This window comes from Entelurus aequoreus, linkage group LG01 (genome assembly GCF_033978785.1).
Source record: "Entelurus aequoreus isolate RoL-2023_Sb linkage group LG01, RoL_Eaeq_v1.1, whole genome shotgun sequence".
NCBI classification, from domain to species: Eukaryota; Metazoa; Chordata; class Actinopteri; order Syngnathiformes; family Syngnathidae; genus Entelurus; species Entelurus aequoreus.
Window position 1 is genome coordinate 3,420,167 of NC_084731.1, and position 27,887 is coordinate 3,448,053.

A 27,887-nucleotide genomic window follows, 5' to 3' on the forward strand; every position below is an offset into this window, starting at 1 on the left:
TTCCGGGAGGCACAAAGCCCACAAAAAAGCACTGCAGAAGTCACAAAGTGCCACCCCTTGTCGCACACCCCCAAAGGGTCCCGAACCAAAAGGCAAAAAAAAAAAAACACACGAAAAACAAGAGGGAAACGCCAGGAACACAAAAGGATGACACAAGAGCACAGAGCTCCTGCCACCAGCAGCCACTACAGCGGCTCCATCTTGGAAATAAAAAATAAAAAAAGTCATTCAATTTCTGTTAATGAAAAGCAAATTAAATGACCAAAACATACGTTGACCCAGAAAAAACAAACTTGCATGTTTTTTTTTTTTACATTAAATTGTCTTGGGTGAAAAGAAAATACTGCAAGTTTTTTTCGTTCTATAATGTGTTAATTATTTTCATTTTTCTACATTACTTTTTAAAATGACACTCATGAACCCCTCAAACCATCAGTTTATTAGATTACACTATAAACACAATTTATCAAACACATTTCCACAGTCACCGCCACTAAAGTGCCAACATGTTTTAATTGAAACATTTGATGAAATAAAACTACTCTTTATGACTGGTGTGCTTGTGAAACCACGACAAATAACCTAAACAAAGCAGGATGACTCTCAATCCAGTTATTTACTTATTTACACTGGCACTGCTGTCACAAAAACATTCACATTAAATGTACATCCAGTACCTCTGGTAAACTTTATTAAAACAAGTCGTTCCCTTTGACACTGGAGTTCCGTATATATTGTGGATTTGCCCAAAGTCAAGCAGGAGCAGTAATCCTGGCCATGGCCCTCGACATCAGGTCTCGAGCATAAGCATAGCGCTTCACTATTTGCCGTAAATGCTCCTCTTCCTCACGCTGCAGGATCCGCAGGAAGTTGCACAGCTCGGGAAAGCTGAAGGCATCCCACTGTGAAGAATCAGAACGTCATTTAATTCACATACTGTTAATATTGTGTACAATTTGGACATTTCCACTTTACTCACATTATTATATTTGTGTAAGTTTTGCGTACTTTCCCTAAAATTAATATGTGAAACGAAAAATAATATTCAATTAAACATTACTTGAAAAATATTGATATAGAAATTATGTTACGTTCTAGAGGTGTCTCTGCTTTTTCCACTTTTGATACCGATATTGCAGCATTGGCTGTTGCTCAATACTGATAGAAAGCTTGAGCAGAGTCTGAAATAGACCGTAAAGTATTTATTGGAAGTTGTCATATTTCCTTTTCTTACACTTCTGAGTCTCATTTTCAAGTATGCATTCATTTCAGTTTGTCCTAAGTGTGTTGCCGCAGTCAGGAAATAAAGTAGTCTTTGCCATTGAGTTGAATGTTCCAGTCTTGTATTTTGTTTAGCTCCACAAAGTGTTCATACTGTAAGTATTGTACTTATTACACACCAGCTGTCTGATTGAAACTTGCATCTTATTATTATTATTATTATTACAGTATATTATTATTATTATTTTCATTGTCAAAGATGGAGGTGTTGAAATCGCCATGTAAAATCGCTAAAGCTAATTAGTAGCATGTATATAGCATATCCAATGTAAATTAGCATCAAGCTACCATGTTTGTTTTAATGCATTTATTTTTTGTTGGAATGTCACAGAGAAGCTATTTTGTGTCTCATGTAAGTTATACTGACATATTTTATTATGATACCTGTTTTTTGCTGATATCGGACCGTTATCTGATCGGGACACTTCTATTAAACATATTTTTGAAAATAACAATTCAATAAAAGTAATGTTAAATATTTCAGAATTATTTGTGTCACCTGTGAAATTTCAAGTTGAAACCCAACACAATAGAATGCGGTTTTACTAATTAATTATAATTTTAGGGGTGTCCCCATCCGATATCGATATCAGATATTGCTCCAGCATCAGCAAAAAAACAAGCTGCTGGCTTGAGTCTAAAATCTGTGACATAAGATCCGATACAAGCAGTCCTGCAGCGTGATTACTTGTGCAAAACTGAAGGGTCAGTTTACATTTAATGTCTTCCAATTAGCACACTTTTCTTTACTTTTAGTCAAGTCATTTACAAAAGGTAAACATGGTATGCTATAGGTTACTAGAAGCTGGCAGCTACACAACAGCTAAGCACACAATAGCATACAAGTGAGAGATACGTAATAGTTATCCTTCATTAAACAATATGGCAGTCTAAAACAGCACATTTGTCAATATAAACAAATATCAAATAATTATAGTTTCATATTACTTACACATAAAAAGTCTCCAAGGTAGTATGTATTAAAAAGTATCCAGAAACAAACGTGTCTGCATCATTCAATTTACTGCCTTATGAGCCTAACTTCTCGCCAAAACACAAATTACTACTCCACTCAACTTAAAGGGCAACTGCACTTTTTTTGGAATTTTGCCTATTGTTCACAATCATTATCATCATCATCATCATCATAATTTCTTTTTATTCCTTTCATAAAAATGCATATATACAAGCCATGTACAGTTGACACTTTCATTGTTTTTTTTTATGAAAGACCAGAAGACGGATATATTTTTGTTTTTAATACATTAACTCGTAAATAAATGTAAATAAAAGTAAGCTTACAACGAAGCCAATGGGAGGTCCTCTTTTCCGCCCATAAAATGAAATATATAATCATCCCAAAACCACCAACAATACTCTATTTACATTTCGTGATTTGAATATTAACCAAGTATTAATGCTATTGTTATTATAAGCGCTAACGCAGACAAACTACAAACCCTGTTTCCATATGAGTTGGGGAATTGTGTTAGATGTAAATATAAATGGAATACAATGATTTGCAAATCCTTTTCAACCGATATTCAATTGAATGCACTACAAAGACAAGATATTTGATGTTCAAACTCATAAACTTTTTTTTTTTTTGCAAATAATAATTAACTTAGAATTTCATGGCTGCAACACGTGCCAAAGTAGTTGGGAAAGGGCATGTTCACCACTGTGTTACATGGCCTTTCCTTTTACCAAACTCAGTAAACGTTTGGGAACTGAGGAGACACATTTTTTCTTCTCAGGTGGAATTCTTTCCCATTCTTGCTTGATGTACAGCTTAAGTTGTTCAACAGTCCGGGGTCTCCGTTGTGGTATTTTAGGCTTCATAATGCGCCACACATTTTCAATGGGAGACAGGTCTGGACTACAGGCAGGCCAGTCTAGTACCCACACTTATTTTACAATGAAGCCACTTTGATGTAACACGTGGCTTGGCATTGTCTTGCTGTAATAAGCAGGGGCGTCCATGGTAACGTTGCTTGGATGGCAACATATGTTGCTCCAAAACCTGTATGTACCTTTCAGCATTAATGGCGCCTTCACAGATGTGTAAGTTACCCATGTCTTGGGCACTAATACACCCCCATACCATCACAGATGCTGGCTTTTCAACTTTGCGCCTATAACAATCCGGATGATTCTTTTCCTCTTTGGTCCGGAGGACACGACGTCCACAGTTTCCAAAAACAATTTGAAATGTGGACTCGTCAGACCACAGAACACTTTTCCACTTTGTATCAGTCCATCTTAGATGAGCTCAGGCCCAGCGAAGCTGACGGCATTTCTGGGTGTTGTTGATAAACGGTTTTCGCCTTGCATAGGAGAGTTTTAACTTGCACTTACAGATGTAGCGATCAACTGTAGTTACTGACAGTGGGTTTCTGAAGTGTTCCTGAGCCCATGTGGTGATATCCTTTACACACTGATGTCGCTTGTTGATGCAGTACAGCCTGAGGGATCGAAGGTCACGGGCTTAGCTGCTTACGTGCAGTGATTTCTCCAGATTCTCTGAACCCTTTGATGATATTACGGACCGTAGATTGTGAAATCCCTAAATTCCTTGCCATAGCTGGTTGAGAAAGGTTTTTCTTAAACTGTTCAACAATTTGCTCACGCATTTGTTGACAAAGTGGTGACCCTCGCCCCATCCTCGTTTGTGAATGACTGAGCATTTCATGGAATCTACTTTTATACCCAATCATGGCATCCACCTGTTCCCAATTTGCCTGTTCACCTGTGGGATGTTCCAAATAAGTGTTTGATGAGCATTCCTCAACTTTCTCAGTATTTATTGCCACCTTTCCCAACTTCTTTGTCACGTGTTGCTGGCATCAAATTCTAAAGTTAATGATTATTTGCAAAAAAAAAAACTTTATCAGTTTGAACATCAAATATGTTGTCTTTATAGCATATTCAACTGAATATGGGTTGAAAATGATTTGCAAACCATTGTATTCCGTTTATATTTACATCTAACACAATTTCCCAACTCATATGGAAACAGGGTTTGTATTTATAGCGGCGCATTGATCACAAGCTTGTGTGCCTATAGTGACATCATCGAGTGGTAAACTGCTACCTTGCTTCCTTGCTTGTGGAAGTTTATTGTAGATCATAAATCATGCCTCTCACCCTAATAGTAGAAGGATGAGGATGTATTCCGACAAGTTTGTACACTTTGACAGCCAATTCAGACCTGAAAATGGCGACAACGACATGAAAAGACGCTTGGTTCCAACCCCCTTTTCTTCGCAAGGTTTATGAATCATTCTTCATCTAAACCGGAATATAGCAAGATTCTATCAGTCGGCATCCTAATGACAGCAGACCGTGTACAGTAAGTGATGTTTTATTATGTTTGAAAAAAGCCAACATCGTGATGCGTTTTTGAAATGAATGTGCTTAAAATACATAAATATTACAATATTATATTTTTCATATATACTTACAGCATGTAAATAAAACCTTAATGAGGGTGATTGGATATTTTTAAGGGCTTTAAGGCCGAATAGAGCGACTCTCATCGGCTCCATTGTGAGTGGACTTTTGATCGCATTTATTTACTATTTCGAGTGCATAAAAAAAGAAAAACATATGTGTTCTTGTCTTACATAAGGATTGTGAATGATAAGCAATTTTGAATTAAAAAAGTGCAGTTCCCCTTTAGCAAAACTATGACACCTGTGAAGTGAAAACCATTTCCGGTGACTACCTCTTGAAGCTCATCGAGAGAATGCCAAGAGTGTGCAAAACAGTAATCAGAGCAAAGGGTGGCTATTTTGAAGAAACTAGAATATAAAACATGTTTTCAATTATTTCACCTTTTTTTTTGTTAAGTACATAACTCCACATGTGTTCATTCATAGTTTTGATGCCTTCAGTGGCAATCTACAATGTAAATAGTCATGAAAATAAAGAAAACCTATTGGATAAGAAGGTGTGTCCAAACTTATGGGGTGAACTGTACATATATTTATTTATTCAAGACTCCAATACTAGCATCGTATCAAAAGTGAAAAACCTGTATCGGCACACTATTAGTTATTATTTATGTATCAATTTCAAGTCATTTCTATAGTGTGTCTGTATGACTTCCTATGTGTAGCCTTTTGGGTGAGACTTGCAAGTGCACATATTACAAATTCTGCCTTGCAACAAATACGTCAGAAAATGTCCAATTTTGAGGGTTACATTACATCTACTGAAATGAAATGTTTTTATTTAAACGGGGATAGCAGATCCATTCTATGTGTCATACTTGATCGATTCGCGATATTGCCATATGTTTGCTGAAAGGATTTAGTAGAGAACATCGACGATAAAGTTGCAACTTTTGGTCGCTGATAAAAAAAGCCTTGCCTGTACCGGAAGTAGCGTGATGTCACAGGTTGAAAGGCTCCTCACATTTCCCCATTGTTTTCAATGCAGCGAGAGCGATTCGGACCGAGAAAGCGACGATTACCCCATTAATTTGAGCGAGGATGAAAGATTTGTGGATGAGGAACGTTAGAGTGAAGGACTAGAGTGCAGTGCAGGACCGTAACTTAGGTACAAGGGTTCATTGGATTCCACACTTTCTCCTTTTTCTATTGTGGATCACAGATTTGTATTTTAAACCAAATCCTCTTGAAAATAAGAGTCGAGAATGCGAAATGGACATTCACAGTGACTTTTATCCCCACGACAATACATCGGCGAAACACTTTAGCTACGGAGCTAACGTGATAGCATCGGGCTTAACTGCATATAGAAACAAAAGAAATAAGCCCCTGACTGGAAGGATAGACAGAAAATCAACAATACTATTAAACCATGGACCTGTAACAACACAGTTAATGCTTTCCAGCCTGGCGAAGCTTAACAATGCTGTTGCTAACGACGCCATTGAAGCTAACTTAGCTACGGGACCTCACGGAGCTATACTAAAAACATTAGCTATCCACCTACGCCAGCCCTCATCTGCTCATTAACACCCGTGCTCAGCTGCGTTCCAGCGATCGACGACGCTACGAAGGACTTCACCCGATCACCGATGCGGTCGGCGGGTAGCGTCGGATAGCGCGTCTGCTATCCAAATCAAAGTCCTCCTGGTTGTGTTGGTGCAGCCAGCCGCTAATACACCGATCCCACCTACAGCTTTCTTCTTTGCAGTCTTCATTGTTCATTAAACATATTGCAAAAGATTCACCAACACAGATGTCCAGAATACTGTGGAATTTTGCGATGAAAACAGAGCTTTTTGTATTGGATACAATGGTGTCCGAATATTTCCGTTTCAACCATTGACGTCACGCGCAAACGTCATCATATCTAGACGTTTTCAACCGGAAGTTCCCCGGGGAATTTAAAATTGCACTTTATAAGTTAACCCGGCCGTATTGGCATGTGTTGCAATGTTAAAATTTCATCATTGATATATAAACTATCAGACTGCGTGGTCGGTAGTAGTGGGTTTCAGTAAGCCTTTAAGATACTGTAAATTACTTACATTAACTTCCCCAGTTTCATTCTCCTTGAGGACCAGACTCAGGCCTTTTTCACTGGGTCCCGCACACAAGCGCAGCCGTAAGGGACACTCATCGTCACTCAGTTTCCGCATGTACACTGAACAGAAAAAAAACGTCAACTCATCATCTAGTGTTGTTTTGGTGCGATGATGACGACGACGATGAGACTACTTTGACTGTGTCTGTCGGCGCGCTCAAAGAGAGCAAACTTGGCAGGGTTGTCCACCACCGTGAACTTGTTGAGCAAAGCCTGGATGACTTCTCGCACTCGTGTGCGGGAGCTGATATGCAGGTGCTTCGCAGAGTCCTTGGGGAGATAGAAGGACGTCCGCCGTTGCAACCGCCGGCTGTGCTCGTACTCATCCTGTGTTGGGTCCTGAGGAGGCGGCAGGGTGACAGGACGGACTAATTGAAAGTGGACTTTGATGAAACCGGTGTAGGAGCCATCTTTGTTCTGAAAGGAGGACATAAGTCATTTAGTGGTGAATCTGCATCAAGGGAACGGTATCTCCTTTTCTCTTTAGAGGGGGGGGGGGGGGGGGGGGGGGGGTTACCCACATATGCGGTCCTCTCCAAGGTTTCTCATAGTCATTCACATTGACGTCCCACTGGGGTGAGTTTTCCTTGCCCGTATGTGGGCTCTGTACCGAGGATGTCGTTGTGGCTTGTACAGCCCTTTGAGACACTTGTGATTTAGGGCTGTATAAATAAACATTGATTGATTGATTGATAGATCTTTATAGGAAATATTTTATATTTGATAGAGAAGTGACTTGATTACAAACATTTTGGATATACATTTTGTATTATTTAGCATTGAGTGTGACTTCTACCATAACCCATTTTTTAAAATTGTCGATGGGGCAGAAATTATTGTACACTACTCTATAGATTCTGTACTCAACACAAAAAAAAGAAAAACATTTTTAATACAGTATATAAAATACTGGGAACAAGAAGCAGCAGTCCGAATAGATGGTGAATGCAGTCAATTCAAAGCCATTCAAAGGTTGTGTACTATCTCCTGATCTGTTTAACATCTACAGTGAAATGATCTTACGCAACATCATTCATCAAGATGGTATAAAAATTGGAGCAATTAATGTTAACAACCTCATATATGCAGATGACTCTGTGCTAGTGGCAGACTCTGAAGAAAAACTACAGTACATCCTGAACACAGTAGTAGCCCAAAGTGAAGCAAATGGACTGGCTCTAAACCTCAACAAAACCAAATGCATGACAGTTTCCAAGAAACCACATCCAACAGCATGTTCAGTTCAGTTCAGTTCAGTTTCAGTTTATTTGGAACATGCATATAATACAATGTAATTCATCACACATTTCCAGTTGTTTCATACAGCACGTCCAAAAAGGAGTAGGAAGAAGCAGAGCGTATCCTACCCATTTTCATACCATAGCAGTTTTATATCCAATTTCCTTGTTCTTTGTAACAGAACAGTGAAGAAATAAATAATAAATAAATAATAAACCATAGTAAGCATACAAATATTAAATACATAAATAAATAATCTTTGTCTCAATAAAAAAGAAAAAGAAAATAAAAAGGGTTGAAGATGTTCATCATAATTCTTGTTCTATGTACTTTGTCCATCCATTCATTTTCTGCCGCTTGTCCCTTTCGGGATCGTGGGTGGTGCCGGAGCCTATCTTAGCTGCATTCGGGCGGAAGGTGGGGTACACCCTGGACAAGTCGACACCTCATCACAGGGCCAACACAGATAGACAGACAACATTCACACTCACATTCACACACTAAGGCCAATTTTAGTGTTGCCAATCAACCTATCCCCAGGAGCATGTCTTTGGAGGTGGGAGGAAGCCGGAGTACCCGGAGGGAACCCACGCAGTCATGGGGAGAACATGCAAACTCCACACAGAAAGATCCCGAGCGCAGGATCGAACCCAGGACCTTCGTATTGTGAGGCAGACCCACTTTGTGAACACTTGTAATTTGAGCATTCTCTTAAATTGAATCATATTGGTGCTTTGTTTGATTTCTTTGGTTAATCCATTCCATAATTTAATTCCACATACTGATATGCTAAAGGTTTTAAGTGCTGTACGAGCATACAAATGTTTTAAATTAGATTTTCCTCTAAGGTTATATTTCAGACCTTATATTTCTCCTCTTTTGTTGAGAAGAATTGTTGTACATTCTTGGGTAGCAGGTTATAGTTTGCTTTGTACATAATTTTAGGTGTTTGCAAATGCACCAAATCGTTGAATTTCAATATTTGTGATTTAATAAATAAAAGGTTTGTATGTTCTCTGTATCCAACATTATGTGTTATTCTAATTGATCTTTTTTGTAACACAGTTAATGAATGAAGCGCACATTTGTAGTTGTTTCCCAATATTTCTACACAATAACTCAGATAAGGTAACACTAGCGAGCAGAAAGAATATGAAGTGATTTTTGGTCTAGAACATGTTTTGCTTTATTCATTATTGATATGTTTCTTGCTACTTTATGTTGTATATTTTTTACATGAGATTTCCAATTCATTTTATCATCAATTATTACACCCAAAAATGTGTTTTCTTTCACCCTTTCAATATCTACTCCATCTATTTGTATTTGTGTTTGACTTTCCCTTCTACTGTTACCAAATAGCATTATTTTAGTTTTACTGAGATTCAAAGGTAGTCTGTTTTTGGTAAACCATCTTTTTAATTTGTTAATTTCTTTTGTTGCATGTAACATCACATGCAACAACAACAAAATAAAACAAGTGGATCAATTCAAATACCTCGGTGTCACAGTAACATCTGATGGTAGGTGTGAAAAAGAGATACCGGTAAACAAACGGATTGCCATGTCAAAAGACAGCTTCAACAAAATGAGTATTATATTTAAAAATAGAAACATCTCAATTGACACCAAACTCAGAGTCCTCAAAACGTATGTATGGTCCGTCCTACTTTACGGCTGTGAATGCTGGACTTTAAACAATCAAAAACTGAGAAAATTAGAGGTAACTGAAATGTGGTTCTTCCGAAAAATACTCTGCATATCGTGGACTGAAAAGAAAAGTAATGAAGAGGTATTGGCAGGGGCAAAAACAAGAAGATCTCTATTTGCAACCATTCGAAATAGGCAGCTGAAATCCCACGGATATATCATTAGAAAAGACAGCTTAGAAAAGCTGATATTAACAGGAAAACTAGTAGGAAAGAAAGCTCCAGGTCGACAAGGAACAACATATATCAACAGCCTAAGAAATTTTATCGGTGGAGGGCGGGGCATCGGAATTAAAACAATAAGATTTCAGGGCTGTAAATGTAATTTTGAAATGAGCATATCCCGGCTGAACTACTGTTATCAGTTATAAAGGTATTCGAAAAGAACATGATTAATTAATGCTTTTTGACATATCAGGGCCATTTAATGATGACTTGACATGAAATTGTTACATATGGCACCTTTAAATGTAAATAAGAATTATTATTTTTCTTTAACATTGCCTCTAGTAATTGGTCTTCCAGCAGACACCTGAGTCATTTCCAAACAACAACAACAAAAAAATCACTGGTTAAAAAAAGTCACAATTTGCCAGGGGTATGAATAATTCAGGGATTGACTGTAAATAAACAAATAAAGGTGCATCCTGGAAATAGCTTGTGTCTGTCTGACATGCGAGTGTGCAGCCTAGTGGGCTAATTAATCCATTGATCGTGGCGGCACAAATTATTACATTATATCATTATACTAGTGTTGTCCCGATACCAATATTTTGGTACCGGTACCAAAATTATTTTGATACTTTTGTAAATAAAGGGGACCACAAAAATTGCATTATTGGCTTTATTTTAACAAAAAATCTTAGGGTACATTAAACATGTTTTGTATTGCAAGTTTGTCCTTAAATACAATAGTGAACATATAAGACAACTTGTCTTTTAGTAGTAAGTAAGCAAACAAAGGCTTCTAATTTAGTCTGCTGACATATGCAGTAACATATTGTGACATTTATCATTCTATTATTTTGTCAAAATTATTAAGGACAAGTGGTAGAAAATGAATTATTAATCTACTTGTTCATTTACTGTTAATATCTGCTTACTTTCTCTTTTAACATGTTCTATCTACACTTCTGTTAAAATGTAATAATCACCTATTCTTCTTGGATGCTTTACATTAGTTTTGGATAATACCTTAAAGGCCTACTGAAATGATTTTTTTTTATTTAAACGGGGATAGCAGATCCATTCTATGTGTCATACTTGATCCTTTCGCGATATTGCCATATTTTTGCTGAAAGGATTTAGTAGAGAACATCGACGATAAAGTTCGCAACTTTTGGTCGCTGATAAAAAAAAGCCTTGCCTGTACCGGAAATAGCGTGACGTCGCAGGTTGAAGGGCTCCTCACATTTCCCCATTGTTTACACCAGCAGCGAGAGCGATTCGGACCGAGAAAGCGACGATTACCCCATTAATTTGAGCGAGGATGAAAGATTCGTGGATGAGGAACAACAGAGTGAAGGACTAGAGTGCAGTGCAGGGCGTATCTTTTTTTCGCTCTGACCGTAACTTAGGTAAAAGGGCTCATTGGATTCCACACTTTCTCCTTTTTCTATTGTGGATCACGGATTTGTATTTTAAACCACCTCGGATACTATATCCTCTTGAAAATGAGAGTCGAGAACGCGAAATGGACATTCACAGTGACTTTTATCTCCACGACAATACATCGGTGAAGCACTTTAGCTATGGAGCTAACGTGATAGCATCGTGCTTAAATGCAGATAGAAACAAAAGAAATAAGCCTAGAACTAGAAGTATAGACAGAAGATCAACAATACTACTATCAGGAGACACCGAACCAAACACTGGACCTGTAACCACACGGTTAATGCTGTGCCGCCTGTCGAAGCCTAGCAATGCTGTTGCTAACGACGCCATTGAAGCTAACTTAGCTTCGAGACCTCGTCAGAAGTATGATAAAAACATTAGCGCTCCACCTACGCCAGCCCTCATCTGCTCATCAACACCGGTGCTCACCTGCGTTCCAGCGATCGACGGAGCGACGAAGGACTTCACCCGATCATCGATGCGGTCGGCGGCTAGCGTCGGATAGCGCGTCTGCTATCCGACTAAAGTCCTTCTGGTTGTGTTGCTGCAGCCAGCCGCTAATACACCGATCCCACCTACAGCTTTCTTCTTTGCATTCTCCATTGTTCATTAAACAAATTGCAAAAGATTCACCAACACAGATGTCCAGAATACTGTGGAATTTTGCGATGAAAACAGAGCTGTTTGTATTGTGATACAATGTGTCCGAATACTTCCGTTTCAACTATCGACGTCACGCGCAAACGTCATCATACATAGACGTTTTCAACCGGAAGTTCCCCTGGAAATTTAAAATTGCACTTTATAAGTTAACCCGGCCGTATTGGCATGTGTTGCAATGTTAAGATTTCATCATTGATATATAAACTATCAGACTGCGTGGTCGGTAGTAGTGGGTTTCAGTAGGCCTTTAAATGTTGGTATCAATCTGATATCAAGTAGTTACAGGATCATACATTGGTCATATTCAAAAACCTCATGTGTCCAGGGATGTATTTCCTGAGTTAATATAATAATATAAATTAAAAAAAAACCGAAAGAAGACGTTGTGATGCCAAAAAATATCGACGTAATCATAGTGGTATCAACTAGACACAATCCTGTACTTGGTATCATTACAGTGGATGTCAGGTGTAGATCCACCAATGGCGTTGGGAGGGCGGGGGCAGGACCGGTACTTTTCAGAGGCGGTATAGTACCGAATATGATTCATTAGTATCGCGGTAGTATACTAATACCGGTATACCGTACAACCCTACATTATACATATGAACACATTATATTAATAACGTGGCATGACCAGAAAATGCAAGTCATACAATAGAACAAACATGTGAGATTGCATTGCAGTCGGAGGAGACGATCAGTATTTCCTACTCGATTACTGTTCTCCTTGTCTTTAGTCTACTGGGGGGATTGACGCCCACCATTATTCCTCCTCTAAAAAGCATAGATAAAGTGAGAGTCTGTCACTTACCAGCAGCATGTAGAGATTGCTGTTGATCTGAGCGTTGTACTCTTGGACCTTTTGATGAACTTCTCCAACACTTAACTCCCGCTTGGGCCAGTCAGTCTGCTCATCCTACCAAAACACAACAGGAGACAACGTGTCACGAGAAGAAGACAAGAAAACTGAGGTTGCAGTCTGACCTGGTGAAAGATTGACATGCGGTAAAATACACTCTAGAGTTTGTGCTGCTTCCCCAGGTCGTCTGCCTACTTTTCCACCAACTGCTTTGTTTAGACATATTTTCTACCACAGCCTTGCTTGCATCAGTTCCTCACCACGTTGGTGTCCGTCTCGATGGAGTCCACAGAGAAATCCACCTGCTCTGCTGGAAAACTTGTGTCTGTGCTGCAGTCCAGCTGGATGAGCGCTCGACATCTGTGGTGACAAGTGTAGCTGCAATCTGAGGATGGGAAGCATGGTGGAGGTGTCAATAAAGGAAGAACATGTCTTTGCATGAGAGGTAACAGCACAGACACGTCTAAAATGAAGGATATTCTAACCGGGTATGAGTACTGAATTTGATACTTTTTTATTACTTGGTACAGATTTATGTAAATTTAATTAGTACCCTATTTCAATACCACGTGATATCATGTCGGCTTAAGCATTTGGCGGGCAAACAGGCATATTCATAGCAGACTGCCTTTAAGTACCAGTACAATTTCCATGCTAACAAAGCAAGCATGGCTGATAGAAAGCGACCAAAAGTAAGGCTCCACTTTTTAAAATGTGTTAGCTTGATGCAAAGTCAAGGCCCGGGGGCCATAGATAATGATCCGGCCCGCAAATGAATTATCTATGGCCCCCGTGATGATATTTGATTAGTATTAGAACCGGCCCGCAGGCCACAGCCGCCTTCTGCTGTTTTCCACGCACCAATACTCCATCAGTGTTGGCGCTAGGTCCCAGAGACCCCATCAAGTCATAAAAATGGGGTCCCACAGTAAATTTTGGGGGTCGCACTTTTTTGTAAAAGTTTTGAAAACAAATGATAATGTATGCATTATCCTGTTATATCTCACATTCTATATTGTGTTTTGGAAAAAGGTTGTCATAAACGTTACTTAATTCATTTAAAAAAAAAAAAAAGGTTTATGCATATGTAAATGTATTCAGTTATAAATTCACTTTCTTCTTTCCTTCATGGATCTAAACTTTACCGCTGCCAGTATTTTTTTTCTATATTTTTATTGTAATATTTTTAGAATGTATTTGTTCTATTTTTGGCCAAAGTAAGACAAAAAAAACAATCTGAAGTTGTCTTTATTTTTTTGTTTTAATGCCATGATTTTAATAGTCCGGCCCGCATGTGCACAGACTTTCCTCAATGCGGCCCCTGAACTAAAATGAGTTGGACACCGCTGGGATATGACATATACATGCTACTGATTAGCATTAGCGATATTTTTACTCCCATACTATGGCAACACAACCAGGACAAAGTGAAAAGAATGCATACTTGCAAATGGAACTCAGAAGTGTAAGAAAACAAGATATAACAACTGATTGCACAACTATCAATATCAGCTCACTGTTAAATGACAAATAAATAAATAAAAAATATGCATTTCATTATTAAACAATTAACATAAACACACAAAAGTAACAAAAATTGGTACTGTTCTTATCGATTCCCAGATACCGGAAAGTGGTACCATATCGGTTCAAATGTAAGAGGTACTGTACACATCACTCTGACCATAAATGATCAATTATTATAATAAAGTTAAAGTTAAAGTTAAAGTACCAATGATTGTCACACACACACTATGTGTGGTGAAATTTGTCCTCTGCATTTGACCCATCCCCTTGTTCACCCCCTGGGAGGTGAGGGGAGCAGTGGGCAGCAGCAGTGCTGCGCCCGGGAATCATTTTTAGTGATATAACCCCCCATTTCAACCCTTGATGCTGAGTGACAAGCAGGGAGGTAATGGGTCCCATTTTTATAGTCATTGGTGTTACGGCTCAGACCCCTGCCGTCTGTGCGCACCTCGGCACACGCCCACGGGTGCGCACATCCAGGGACGCGCCATGCGCGTCTCCGCCCTGCAGCAGCCACCAGCTGCAAACACTCACCGGCTATCTGCACACCTGATCCTGATGAGGGCGTGCCGGATAAAGGCAGGGTGGACCCAAGGATCGGCGCGGGAACTTAGTTTTCTCATGGTGTTCAGTAAGCAACAAGCTTTATGCTCTATTCTGGTTTTCCCTCTCCGTGGCTTACTTGTCCCTTGTTTTCTCCCGTGTCCCCGCAGTACCCTCCGTCGCCTGGATTGTGAGCTGTGCGTCACACTATTCCCTGGATCTTCCCCTGTGTTTCGGACTGGCTTCCTCGTTTCCCGACTTCTCGCTCGCCCCCCCGGACTCTGACGTCTCTCTCTGCCCCACGGACCCCTAGCGCATCTTGGACCCCTTTTGCCTTGCCCAATTTGGACTTATCTACTTCCTCATCCAACATCACGGTAATACACAACAGCTAACTACACACATAGTCTTACATTACACTCTGGTATTTTGGTCACACACTTCATTCTACAGTGTAGTTGTATTGGTTATTATTATTATATATATATATATATATATATATATATATATATATATATATATATATATATATATATATATATATATATATATATATATATATATATATATATATATATATATTGTCTATATATATAATAAAACATTGTTTATACTTCCCCCTGGTGTATGTTTGCCGTCACCTCCCCTTAGTAAACCATTACAGTAAGTTCCCGCCAATTGATTAGGGACCTGACGGCCCAGTGACTTTAGCCCCACCTCCAGTGACTTTAGCTCCGCCCCCAGTGACTTTTTTTTTTTTCTTCCTCCTTTTTCCCCCCTTCTCATTATGTCTTTTTCTTTTCAATCCACCCTGGACAATTTTTCTAGCCCACCTCAGCAAAATCTTGGACTGTTTAGCAGTGCTGTAGGGATAGAGGAATTTACCCGCCGCCTGGCCACCCACCTCCCACCCTTAGTGACTGTCCCTCAGTCAGCTGGAAGCGTCTGGCATCCGCTTTCGGAGGGGGGGGATGGTACTGGTGGCTGTGCTGGTGTGAGGGCGCAGCTGCAACCAGACAGACTTCCCTCGGCCAGACTTATTCCACCTATTTTTTGTTTTTCCCAGCCACAGCCACCAGTCCCCTGGCTAGCCCCTGAGCTAGCACCAGCCCCCTGGCTAGCCCCTGAGCTAGCACCAGCCCCCTGGCTAGCCCCTGAGCTAGCACCGGCCCCTCGGGTAGCCCCTGAGCTAGGACCGGCCCCTCGGCTAGCCCCTGAGCTAGCACCAGCCCCTCGGCTAGCCCCTGAGCTAGCACCAGCCCCTCTACTAGCCTCCGAGCTAGCCCCAGCCCCTCGACTAGCCTCCGTGCTAGCACCAGCCCTTCGACTAGCCTCCGAGCTAGCACCAGCCCTTCGACTAGCCTCCGAGCTAGCACCAGCCCCTCGGTTAGCCCCTGAGCTAGCACCAGCCCCTCGACTAGCCTCTGAGCTAGCGCTAGCCTCCGAGCTAGCACCAGTCCCCAGAAGAGCCCCCGCGTCTCCACCAGCTCCCAGGCTGGCCCTGACCTTCGCCCCTCGTCCTGCAGCGCCGACCTCTGCACCTCGGCCAGCAGCGCCGACCTCTGCACCTCGGCCAGCAGCGCCGACCTCTGCACCTCGGCCAGCAGCGCCCACCCCAGCGCCTCGGCCTGATCCTCAGCCGTCTTCCACGCCTGCATCGCTGATGACGTCCGCTGCTTCCACGCCTGCATCGCCTATGACGTCCGCTGCTTCCACGCCGCCGATGACGCCCGCTGCTTCCACGCCGCCGATGACGCCCGCTGTTTCCACGCCACGCTGTTTTCTCGCTCGCCCCCCCGGACTCTGACGTCTCTCTCTGCCCCACGGACCCCTCGCGCATCTTGGACCCCTTTTGCCTTGCCCAATTTGGACTTGTCTACTTCCTCATCCAACATCACGGTAATACACAACAGCTAACTACACACATAGTCTTACATCACACACTCTGGTATTTTGGTCACACACTTCATTCTATAGTGTAGTTGTATTGGTTATTATATATATATATATATATATATATATATATATATATATATATATATATATATATATATATATATATATATATATATATATATATATATATATATATATATATATATATATATATATATAGTCTATATATATATATATATATATATATATATATATATATATATATATATATATATATATATATATATATATATATATATATATATATATATATATAGTCTATATATATATATATATATATATATATATATATATATATATATATATATATATATTGTCTATATATATATATATATATATATATATATATATATATAGTCTATATATATAATAAAACATTGTTCATACTCCCCCCTGGTGTATGTTTGCCGTCACCTCCCCTTAGTAAACCATTACAATTGGTATGACTCGGCCGGGGTTTGAACTCACAACCTACCAATTTCAGGGCGGACACTCTAACCACTAGGCCACTGAGTAGGTAGGTATAATGCCACTATCAACAATATAGCTCTATTTTGTAATTATTTTACAAGTTACTGCTTGGTCAATATTCTGCATTTATTTATCTGTATTTTTAGTCCTGTTTTATGAATCCATTAGTTTTGAATATTTTATTATTGTGTTTATTTTTCGGTAACACTTTAGTATGGGGAACATATTCTCAGTAACAAAGACTTAATTTAGAGTTATTTAGACACTAGGGGAACATATAAGGGTTAGGGTTAGGGTTAGGGTTGCTAATAAGCAATCATTTTGAGGTTATTGAGGGAAGACTCTTAGTTAATGGCTTACTGGTCGTATAATAAGGCCATGCAGAATAAGGCATTAATAAGTACTTAATAATGACTAATTAAGAGCCAATAAGTTACTAATTTGCATGTTAATAAGCAACTAATTAATGGTGAATATGTTCCCCATACTAAAGTGTTACCTTATTTTCTTTTCAATACATTATTGGGCGACGGCATTGCTCAAATGGTAGAGCGGGCCTCGGCCATGCCAGCAACTTCAGGGTTCCTGGTTCGAATCCAGCTTCCGGTTCGAATCCCGCTTCCGCCATCCAAGTCACGGCCATTGTGTCCTTGGGCAAGACACTTCACCCACTTTGCTTCTTCCATCAGTGTGTGAATGTGAATGGGTGAATGTCATTTATAACGTAAGGCACTTTGGGTATCGTTTCAGGTATAGTAAAGCGCTACAGACCATTTACCATTGGAGCCCGAGCATCGAGCTAGCAAAGGCACTATTATAACTGCCATGTTTACATTATTATTCTTTGCATTCCAAACAAAAAAAAATACAATCGTTTTCAGCCGCCCTGTAACAGACCCTCCACATTTCACTCGATAGCGCCGCCTTTAAATTGAATTACGTATATATGTTATATTTTATATCGCTATATTTAGTCTATTTATACCTGCATTGTCCTTTCCATCCTTACACTTTCCATCATTGTAACTGAGCTACTGTGTGGAACAATTTCCCTTGTGGATCATTAAAGTTTGTCTAAGTCTAAGTCTAAGTCTAACAAAAAGGACCCCCTGCCACAAGTGTCACACAATTTGGTGGAGACGTCTCTCATGACAGGACACATGAAAAAGTCTCAAACACCTATGTTTGAAAACAAACAGGAAATCGGCCATCTTGGTTTAGACAGGCCATTTTGTACAAAAACCAGGGGTTTACTTTGACTTAACACTAATAGGGACTTTGACCAAATAAACCCAAATTCAAATTACAGATATTAAACAGATGTGCGATGATCAAATCTGAAGGATTTCAGGTTGCCCCATTAGATGTGGGAGGAACGTTTGATAAGTCACTAAGCAACACAAAACCTGGGGAATTTGACTCCACCTGGTTAGACTTCTGTGATAATTGGTGTGTTAAATAATTACTACGCCACCTGGTCGCTGTTAGTCCTGCGTCGCGTATAAACATCGATTTGAGTAAACTTTAATTTAGATGCGTCGACCTGTTCAACGCTGCTTGCAGCTTTACTGTTTTTATTTAATAAATAGTTTGTTTGTTTTTTAAATCTAGGTCTTATATCTTTACTTTTTTATATCTTTAACACTTGTTTATTCTTTCTTCTTCTTTTAACCACCAAGTGGTCATTGACTTATTCTGTTGTATAAATGGCAACAGGTGGACACACAGGTTAATTACAAAACCCCAAACCAGTGAAGTTGGCACGTTGTGTAAATGGTAAATAAAAACAGAATACAATGATTTGCAAATCCTTTTCAGCCTATATTCAATTGAATAGACTGCAAAGACAAGATACTTAACGTTTGAACTGGTAAACTTTGTTATTTTTTGCAAATTTTAGCTCATTTGGAATTTGATGCCTGCAACATGTTTAAAAAAAGCTGGCACAAGTGGCAAAGAAGACTGAGAAAGTTGAGGAATGCTCATCAAACACTTATTTGGAACATCCCACAGGTGAACAGGCTAATTGGGAACAGGTGGGTGCCATGATTGAGTATAAAAGCAGTTTCCATGTAATTCACAAACAAGGATGGGGTCACCACTTTGTGAACAAATGCGTGAGCAAATTGTCGAACAGTTTAACAACAACATATCTCAACGAGCTATTGCAAGGATTTTAGGGATTTCACCATCTACGGTCCGTGATATCATCAAAAGGTTCAGAGAATCTGGAGAAATCACTGCATGTAAGAGAGGATATTACGGACCTTCGATCCCTCAGATGGTACTGCATCAAAAAGCGACATCAGTGTGTAAAGGATATCACCACATGGGCTCAGGAACACGTCAGAAAACCACTGTCAGTAACTACAGTTTGTCGCTACATCTGTAAGTGCAAGTTTAAACTCTACTATGCAAAGTGAAAGCCATTTATCAACAACACCCAGAAACGCTACCGGCTTCGCTGGGCCCGAGCTCATCTAAAATGGACTGATGCAAAGTGGAAACGTGTTCTGTGGTCTGACGAGTCCACATTTCAAATTGTTTTTAGAAACTGTGGACGTTGTGTCCTCCGGACCAAAGAGGAAAAGAACCATCTGGATTGTTATTGGCGCAAAGTTTATGTAATGTAATGGTATGGGGGCATGGGTAACTTACACATCTGTGAAGGCACCATTAATGCTGAACGGTACATACAGGTTTTGGAGCAACATATGTTGCCATCCAAGCAACGTTATCATGGACGCCCCTGCTTATTTCAGGAAGACAATGCCAAGCCACGTGTTACAACAGCGTGGCTTCATAGTAAAAGAGTGCGGGTACTAGACTGGCCTGCATGTAGTCCAGTCCCATTGAAAATGTGTGGCGCATTATGAAGCCTAAAATACCACAACGGAGACCCCGGACTGTTGAACAACTTAAGCTGTACATCAAGCAAGAATGGGAAATAATTCCACCTGAAAAGCTTCAAAAATTGGTCTTCCCAGTTCCCAAACGTTTACTGAGTGTTGTTAAAAGGAAAGGCCATGTAACACAGTGGTGAACATGCCCCTGTGCCAACTTTTTTGCAACGTGTTGCTGCCATTAAATTCTAAGTTATGATTATTTGCAAAAAAAAATGTTGTTTCTCAGTTCGAACATTAAATATCTTGTCTTTGCAGTCTATTCAATTGAATATAAGTTGAAAAGGATTTGCAAATCATTGTATTCTCTTTTTATTTACAAATTACACAATGTGCCAACTTCACTGGTTTTGAGTTTTGTATGTACCTTCTGCTATCTCGTGGAAGACTATTTTATGCTTCTGCCTGTCACAATACATTGCCAGCATGGATAGATGAACACACTTTCATTATTTGTAGTAAATAAGCAATGAGTTATGTAGCAGTTAAGTAGAGTTGGTTGCATGCCTAATGATTTCTCACGGCACACTAATGTGCCACAACATGGTGGTTATTAATCAACTTATCTATTGTTACACATATTCTATTCTTTTCTATATCTATTAGGAAATTGTGACATTCAGACACAGGAAGTTAACAAACTACTGATAAGTGCTGAGACATAAGCTCTGCTTCTTCCTACTCCTTTTCGAACATGTTGAATTGTGTAATCATCTGACCAAAGTAACTTGCTACTAATGTTGGTAACCTGAGTAATCTTGCTGCAGGTTGACATGAACACAAACCTCCTGCAATTTCTAGTCATGGTAACACTTTCAATAAGCATATTTCACACCATTACCATCCTCATCACCATCATCATCACTGCTCCGATTTGCAGGAACATGATGATTCAACACAGGCTGACACACAAGCTCGTCATGCTGTCGTGTTGGAGGCAGATTTACTGCTTCTGTGTTTTATAGGTCATCGCCTCGAGTGCACACACACAACATGCTCACCATATAAACAACCTAAATGCTGTTGTCATTTGCATTTTTTCCTCAATAAATTCCCACTAAAAGATCAAAACATGACAAAGTATTTGTCTGTGTCATAGACAACGTTTCTCATACCATTTATCATCAAGCACCTGTAATAACATGGAATTTAATATACGATGTCATATAAAAATGTCCTTAAATCAAACTAAAATCAAAATAAAACAATAGTTGTTTAAACAAGGGGTCTACAGAAATAACTTTAACTTCTGATACGATAGCGATATCGGAACCTTGAGCATTGGCCAATTCAGATATTGACCTCATACGATATCAGGAGGAATCATACATACGTTTATTATTTTGCAGTGTAGAACGTTAGAAAAAGCTTAATCAAGTGATAGTAGTCAAACAGAGAACAATGGTGGGTATAAAAAACACTAATCTATTTATTATTAACCATCTGGAATAGACTTATGCTGAAGTGGAGTTGTGTTTTATTTTTTGCAACAGCTACAATAATTTAGGCTCTTTAAATTGAATTATGCACACACGTTTGTTACTGGATACCTTTTAATACACTTCTGCCTTGGAGACTTTGTATGTGTGAGTAATATGCAACTATAGTTTTTGTTTATATTGACAAAGGTGTTGGTTTAGACAGCAATATTGTTCAATAAAGGACACTTATGATGTATGTCTAGCTTGTGTGCTATGTTGTGCTTAGCTGTTGTGTAGCTGCAAGCTCCCAGCAGCCTATGCCCAACCATGTTTACATTAAACGACTTGACTAAAATAGAAGAAACTTTTGTGCTTATTGGAGAACTTTTAGATCAGGGGTCCCCAAACTTTTTGACTCGGGGGCCGCATTGGGTTAAAAAAATCTGACCGGGGGCCTGGCTGTATATATATATATATATATATATATATATATATATATATATATATATATATATATATATATATATATATATATATATATATATATAAAATATATATATATATATATTCAGAGCGCGATTATATCACGTTATCGATGGAAAGAAGTTGGCACGTTATGTAAATCGTAAATAAAAACAGAATGTAATGATTTGCTAATCCTTTTCAACCTATATTCAATTGAATAGACTGCAAAGACAAGATATCGGAAAACTTTGTTATTTTTTGCAAATATTAGCTCATTTGGAATTTGATGCCTGCAACATGTTTCAAAAAAGCTGGCACAAGTGGCAAAAAAGACTGAGAAAGTTGAGGAATGCTCATCAAACACTTATTTGGAACATCCCACAGGTGAACAGGCTTATTGGGAACAGGTGGGTGCCATGATTGGGTATAAAAGCAGTTTCCATGAAATGCTCAGTCATTCACAAACAAGAATGAGGCGAGTGTCACCACTTTGTTAACAAATGCGTGTGCAAATTGTCGAACAGTTTAAGAACAACATTTCTCAATGAGCTATTGCAAGGAATTTAGGGATTTCACCGTCTACGGTACGTAATATCATCAAAAGGTTCAGAGAATCTGGAGAAATCACTACACGGTAGTACAGGCGGTACTGCATAAAAAGGTGCCATCAGTGTGTAAAGGATATCACCACATGGGCTCAGGAACACTTCAGAAAACCCCTGTCAGTAACTACAGTTTGTCGCTACATCTGTAAGTGCAAGTTAAAACTACTACTATGCAAAGCGAAAGCCATTTATCAACAACATCCAGATAAGCCGCCGGCTTCGCTGGGCCTGAGCTCATCTAAGATGGACTGATGCAAAGTGAAAAAGTGTTCTGTGGTCTGACAAGTCCACATTTCAAATTGTTTTTGAAAACTGTGGATGTTGTGTCCTCCGGACCAAAGAGGAAAAGAACCATCTGGATTGTTATGAGCACAAAGTTCAAAAGCCAGCATCTATGATGGTATGGGGGTGTATTAGTGCCCAAGGCATGGGTAACTTACACATCTGTGAAGGCAACATTAATGCTGAACGGTACATACAGGTTTTTGGAGCAACATATGTTGCCATCCAAGCAACGTTATCATGGACGCCCCTGCTTATTCCAGGAAAACAATGCCAAGCGTGGCGTCGTAGTGAAAGAGTGCGGATACTAGACTGGCCTGCCTGTAGGCCAGACCTATCTCCCATTGAAAATGTGTGGTGCATTATGAAGCGTAAAATATGACAACGGAGACCCCGGACTGTTGAACAACTTAAACTGTACATCAAGCAAGAATGGGAAAGAATTCCACCTGAAAAGCTTCAAAAATTGTTCTCCTCAGTTCCCAAACGTTTACGGAGTGTTGTTAAAAGGAAAGACCATGTAACACAGTGGTAAAAATGCCCCTGTGCCAACTTTTTTGCAATGTGTTGCTGTCATTAAATTCTAAGTTAATGATTTATTTTTTATTTTGTTTCTCAGTTCGAACATTTGCAATCTATTCAATTGAATATAAGTTGAAAAGGATTTGCAAATCATTGTATTCTCTTTTTATTTACGAATTACACAACGTGCCAACTTCCCTGGTTTTGGGTTTTGTATATAATTCTATAATATCATCCTTGAGTATATAATACAAGCGTACTCACTGGCGCAGCGTAGAGGCTGCTTATAAAGACCCCAGATGAATTCTCCACACAGGTCACACCAGCTCAGGTGAGTATGACCGTAGGGCTGGAAGTCGTGGCCGCTTCCCGTCTCTGTAGGCAGGGCCTCGATACGGACGGTGTTCCCGACAAGACGGACAAGGTGGAAGTGGCCGACTCGACTCGGAGCGCCGCGAGGCCCGGGGGCCACCAGCTTGATGGGATCATTCACGCTGAGGTCCTTCAGTTCGATCAGCTCACATTTGGACATCCTGTTCTTGATGCACTCGTGGACATGTCACGCCCACTCTCCCTGTCCATGAGCTGGACGGTCGGGCATCTGAGGAAAAGAAAGTCTGTTTTTTTGCCTCGATGGCTTCTAGGAGGAAGAGGTCACCGTCAGGCCTGAAGAGAAGGAAGCGCAGGCGCTTGAATTTGTGCATGCAAGAGTGCACTTGTGATGCGCCACAATATTAAAAACGTGGATACTTAAAACATAAACCGATAACGTAAGCTCGACACGTGCAAAAACATGAGATTAACCCCAGCTGTCTGATATTAGATTCATGCTGAAAAAAGTGGGACAAGATGACGTGAAGATAATCCTGTGCGATCCAGAATTGTTTCTATTGCATGTGACTGTCACACAAAAACACCAGAAAATGAAGAAATAATAATAATTTCAGAAATACTATAGGTATATAAAAAAATAGCAGCAAGATGACTGCTACTTTTATTAATTTTATTAAAAACACTGCAAGATGGCTATTCTCTCTATTTGTTTAAGAGTAATAGGATTACTTTCTTAATCTATAAAGCCCTTCTGGAAAAATACCAGCACATCCATACTGGCCTTTACTGACTATTATACTTTATAAAGATGCAAACAATATTTCAAATGAGGACCAATATCTCACACTACACAAAACTGCTATTTTTCTAAGTGTAATTCACATATTTAAGGATTGTGGCGTTCTTCTTGTTAAAGAAAAAGCAGTAATAATCCTACTTCTCTGAGTAAAATTATATAAATTATTACATGTAACATTACTGTATTATGAATATGTATATGTATTTAAAATGCCGTATCATTACTATACATGCATTGTAATAATGCATTTATAAACAAATGCATTATTACAATATTAGAAATTATAATAAAGAATATATAAACAAATGCATTATTATAATTAATTATGTTTATCACAACAGTCAAATGAATTCTGATTTAGCTATTAGTAATACTTTACGCATCATACTACAAAATTACAAAAATCTGAAAAAATATTAAGAAAATCACAAGTACATTTATTATTATGGATTTTGATGTATTATTATTATGAATACATACAATTATTTATTTAAAAATATATTTGCATAGTACATTTTTTATTTTTGTAAATACATGACAAAAATTAATTAATTGTGGCAAAGGACGACCGGTATATACATTTACAAATACATTGATAAAATACATGTAGATTATTAATGACTAAATTCAAATAAACGATGATTAATTAATTAAATGTATTTATTAAATTATTGTTTCTTAACCACAGCCACCACCGCCGACCTAGAGGGCAGGCAAAAAATATCTAAGGTGTGGTCTATGTGGGCTGCAGCGGGACTCAGTTGTAATGCACTTTTCCACCACTTGTGGCAGTAATGACTATCTCAAACGCTAAAGTCATTGAGAAGTTTTTTAAACGCAAAAATTAAATCTAAAGTAGTTAGGCTGTATTTTCTTTTGCACTTTAATTTTATTGACCGTTTAGTTAAAAACATATACATTATTAATTTAGTTCATCAATTTTAGCACAACATAATTATGAATTCATTTTTGTCAGTTATTTATGCGTTATTTATGCTTCTTTATGCGTTATTTGTGCCTCTTATGCACTATATTTAGTTAGTATATATTTTTCCAATCAGCCTGACCTAAACCTAAGGTTTATATGTTAAAAAAATTTACTTTGTAATTTACACACGGTTTCATATCATTTGATAAGGTTGTATGTAGACTGTAAGGAGGTTAGATTTAATCATTGAATTTGATTGAAATCAAAAGCAAGATTACTAATTCAGTGTTAATTATTGAGTGGGCCCCCAGCCCCTCTGTGGTGGAAATGTTGGGCCCCGTAGTCAAAAGAGGTTATGAATCCCTGCATTAAATCAACAAATGTAGACAAAATAATTCATGAATTACACACCACTGGTTTTGGGGATTTTTTTCCGCTTCATTATAATCAAGGAATTGGCTTCTAATAGTGTAAAATGTAGACAAAAAGCATATTTTCAGTATTTTGTAGATCCTTTATAAGAAAATGTACACCTAAACAATATTCCTTATTGATTTAACTCTGGGGTCAGCAACTCGCGGCTCTCGAGCCGCATGCGGCTTTTTAGTGCCGCCCTAGTGGCTCCCTGGACCATTTTTAAAAAAAGGATTGAAAATGGAAAAAGATGGGGGGGAAATATTATTTTTGTTTATAGCATGTTTTTTGTTTGAGGACAAACATGACACAAACCTTCCCAATTGTTAGAAAGCCCACTGTTTAATATGTTTGTGTGTACGCTTCACTGATGAGAGTATTTGGTGAACATCGTTTTGTCCTACTACTTTCGGCAGTTCTTGAACTCACCATAGCGTGGACTGTGACGCAACAGTTTGTTTACATGTAAAATCTTCCACTCCTTCTTTGTCTCATTTTGTCCACCAAAAGTTTCATGCTGTGCGTAAATGCACAAAGGTGCGCTTTGTTGATGTTATTGACTTGTTGGAGTGCTAATCAGGCATATTTGGTCAGTGCATGACTGCAAGCTAATCAATGCTAATATGCTATTTAGGCTAGCTGTATGTACATATTACATCATTATACCTCATTTGTAGGTATATTTGAGATCATTTAATATCCTTTACTTTTATCCTCTTTGTATATAATTTAGTTTTACATGTCTCATGACAAATTATCTGTATGTAATATCGGCTGTATTTCTGATTTGTGTGCCATGTTGTTCCAGACCACAGCAAACATTACCTAGCTTGCCAAAGATTGTAATAAATCTATTAGAAGAAGACAGCCTGCCGTTTCCTTTAACATGGACACACTCATGTATACCTTTGGCCATTAAAAGCCAGGAATTTCCAGGAGTTATCTCATCTTCTGAGTAGCCTCTGATTTACTAATGTTTTCTAATGTTGTAAAAATGTGTAGAATAAATCTTAAATTTCAACATTTCTGTCAACAAAGATTTGCTTCAGTCTGCGACACATAGTCATTTTGATAGTAGGCTATTATAGCTAATATAGACACGTACATCATGTGTTGCCTTCATTGTAACACTTATACACGTTTTTTCACTTTTTGTGGCTCCAGACAGATTTGTTTTTTGTATTTTTGGTCCAATATGGCTCTTTCAACGTGTTGGGTTGCCGAACCCTGGTTTAACTAGTTCAAATATATTTACGACAATGTGCTGTAAATGAGTGAACATAAATACATACTTCATACATTCTGTTGTTAATTGTACATTTTCCAACTTAGTGCATAGTTGAGCTGCATTGTGAGTTGCATATGAACAAGTCAGGCTCTATGAGTGCCAAGTGGGTCAGTGCACAGAGCATTTTAAGGCAGCCAACACTAGAACATTGTGGTCGGGGAAGCTCTTTTATCATTGTTTTTGTGCACAAAAACACCCAACCTGACATGTAGAATATGCTGACATGTTGTCTCTTTAATGAACAACCCGGGTTAATAAGGTTTTGAACTGATGAAAGAGTGACAATCATAACGCATGCACGGACGAACCAGAACCACATCATCTGATAAATAATAATAATTAAAAAAACATCTTACCTTCTTTAGTTCATCACTAAGTGTGAAGAGGATGAGATTTTGTCGAGGAGTTCCCAACTGCAGACGGAGCTTGCCTTCGACGCGCCTCACTCTGCGCATGCTCAATGAGAGCACGCAGGATTACCTTCTAATCCTGTATATCTGTCA

At 38.9% G+C, this 27,887-nt stretch overlaps 1 protein-coding gene across 3 annotated transcripts; it reads right to left on the reverse strand.

Moving 5' to 3' along the window:
- Nucleotides 1-397: 397 nt before the first annotated feature.
- Nucleotides 398-27,878, reverse strand: LOC133652754 (ras association domain-containing protein 1-like). 3 transcript variants are annotated; one of them, XM_062051912.1, is made up of 7 exons: nucleotides 27,741-27,878; nucleotides 23,887-24,288; nucleotides 13,188-13,312; nucleotides 12,880-12,984; nucleotides 6,975-7,179; nucleotides 6,785-6,900; nucleotides 398-902 (listed from the first exon to the last, which is right to left on the reverse strand). In XM_062051912.1, the coding sequence occupies exons 2-7, from the start codon at nucleotides 24,152-24,154 to the stop codon at nucleotides 753-755; spliced, it is 969 nt and encodes a 322-aa protein (XP_061907896.1). In that variant the 5' UTR covers nucleotides 24,155-24,288; nucleotides 27,741-27,878; the 3' UTR covers nucleotides 398-752. The 3 variants fall into 3 exon arrangements, with proteins under 3 accessions (XP_061907896.1, XP_061907807.1, XP_061907816.1); XM_062051823.1 differs by having other exon boundaries at nucleotides 400-902; nucleotides 6,975-7,257; XM_062051832.1 differs by having other exon boundaries at nucleotides 400-902; nucleotides 6,975-7,257; nucleotides 23,887-24,223; nucleotides 27,741-27,810.
- Nucleotides 27,879-27,887: the final 9 nt, after the last annotated feature.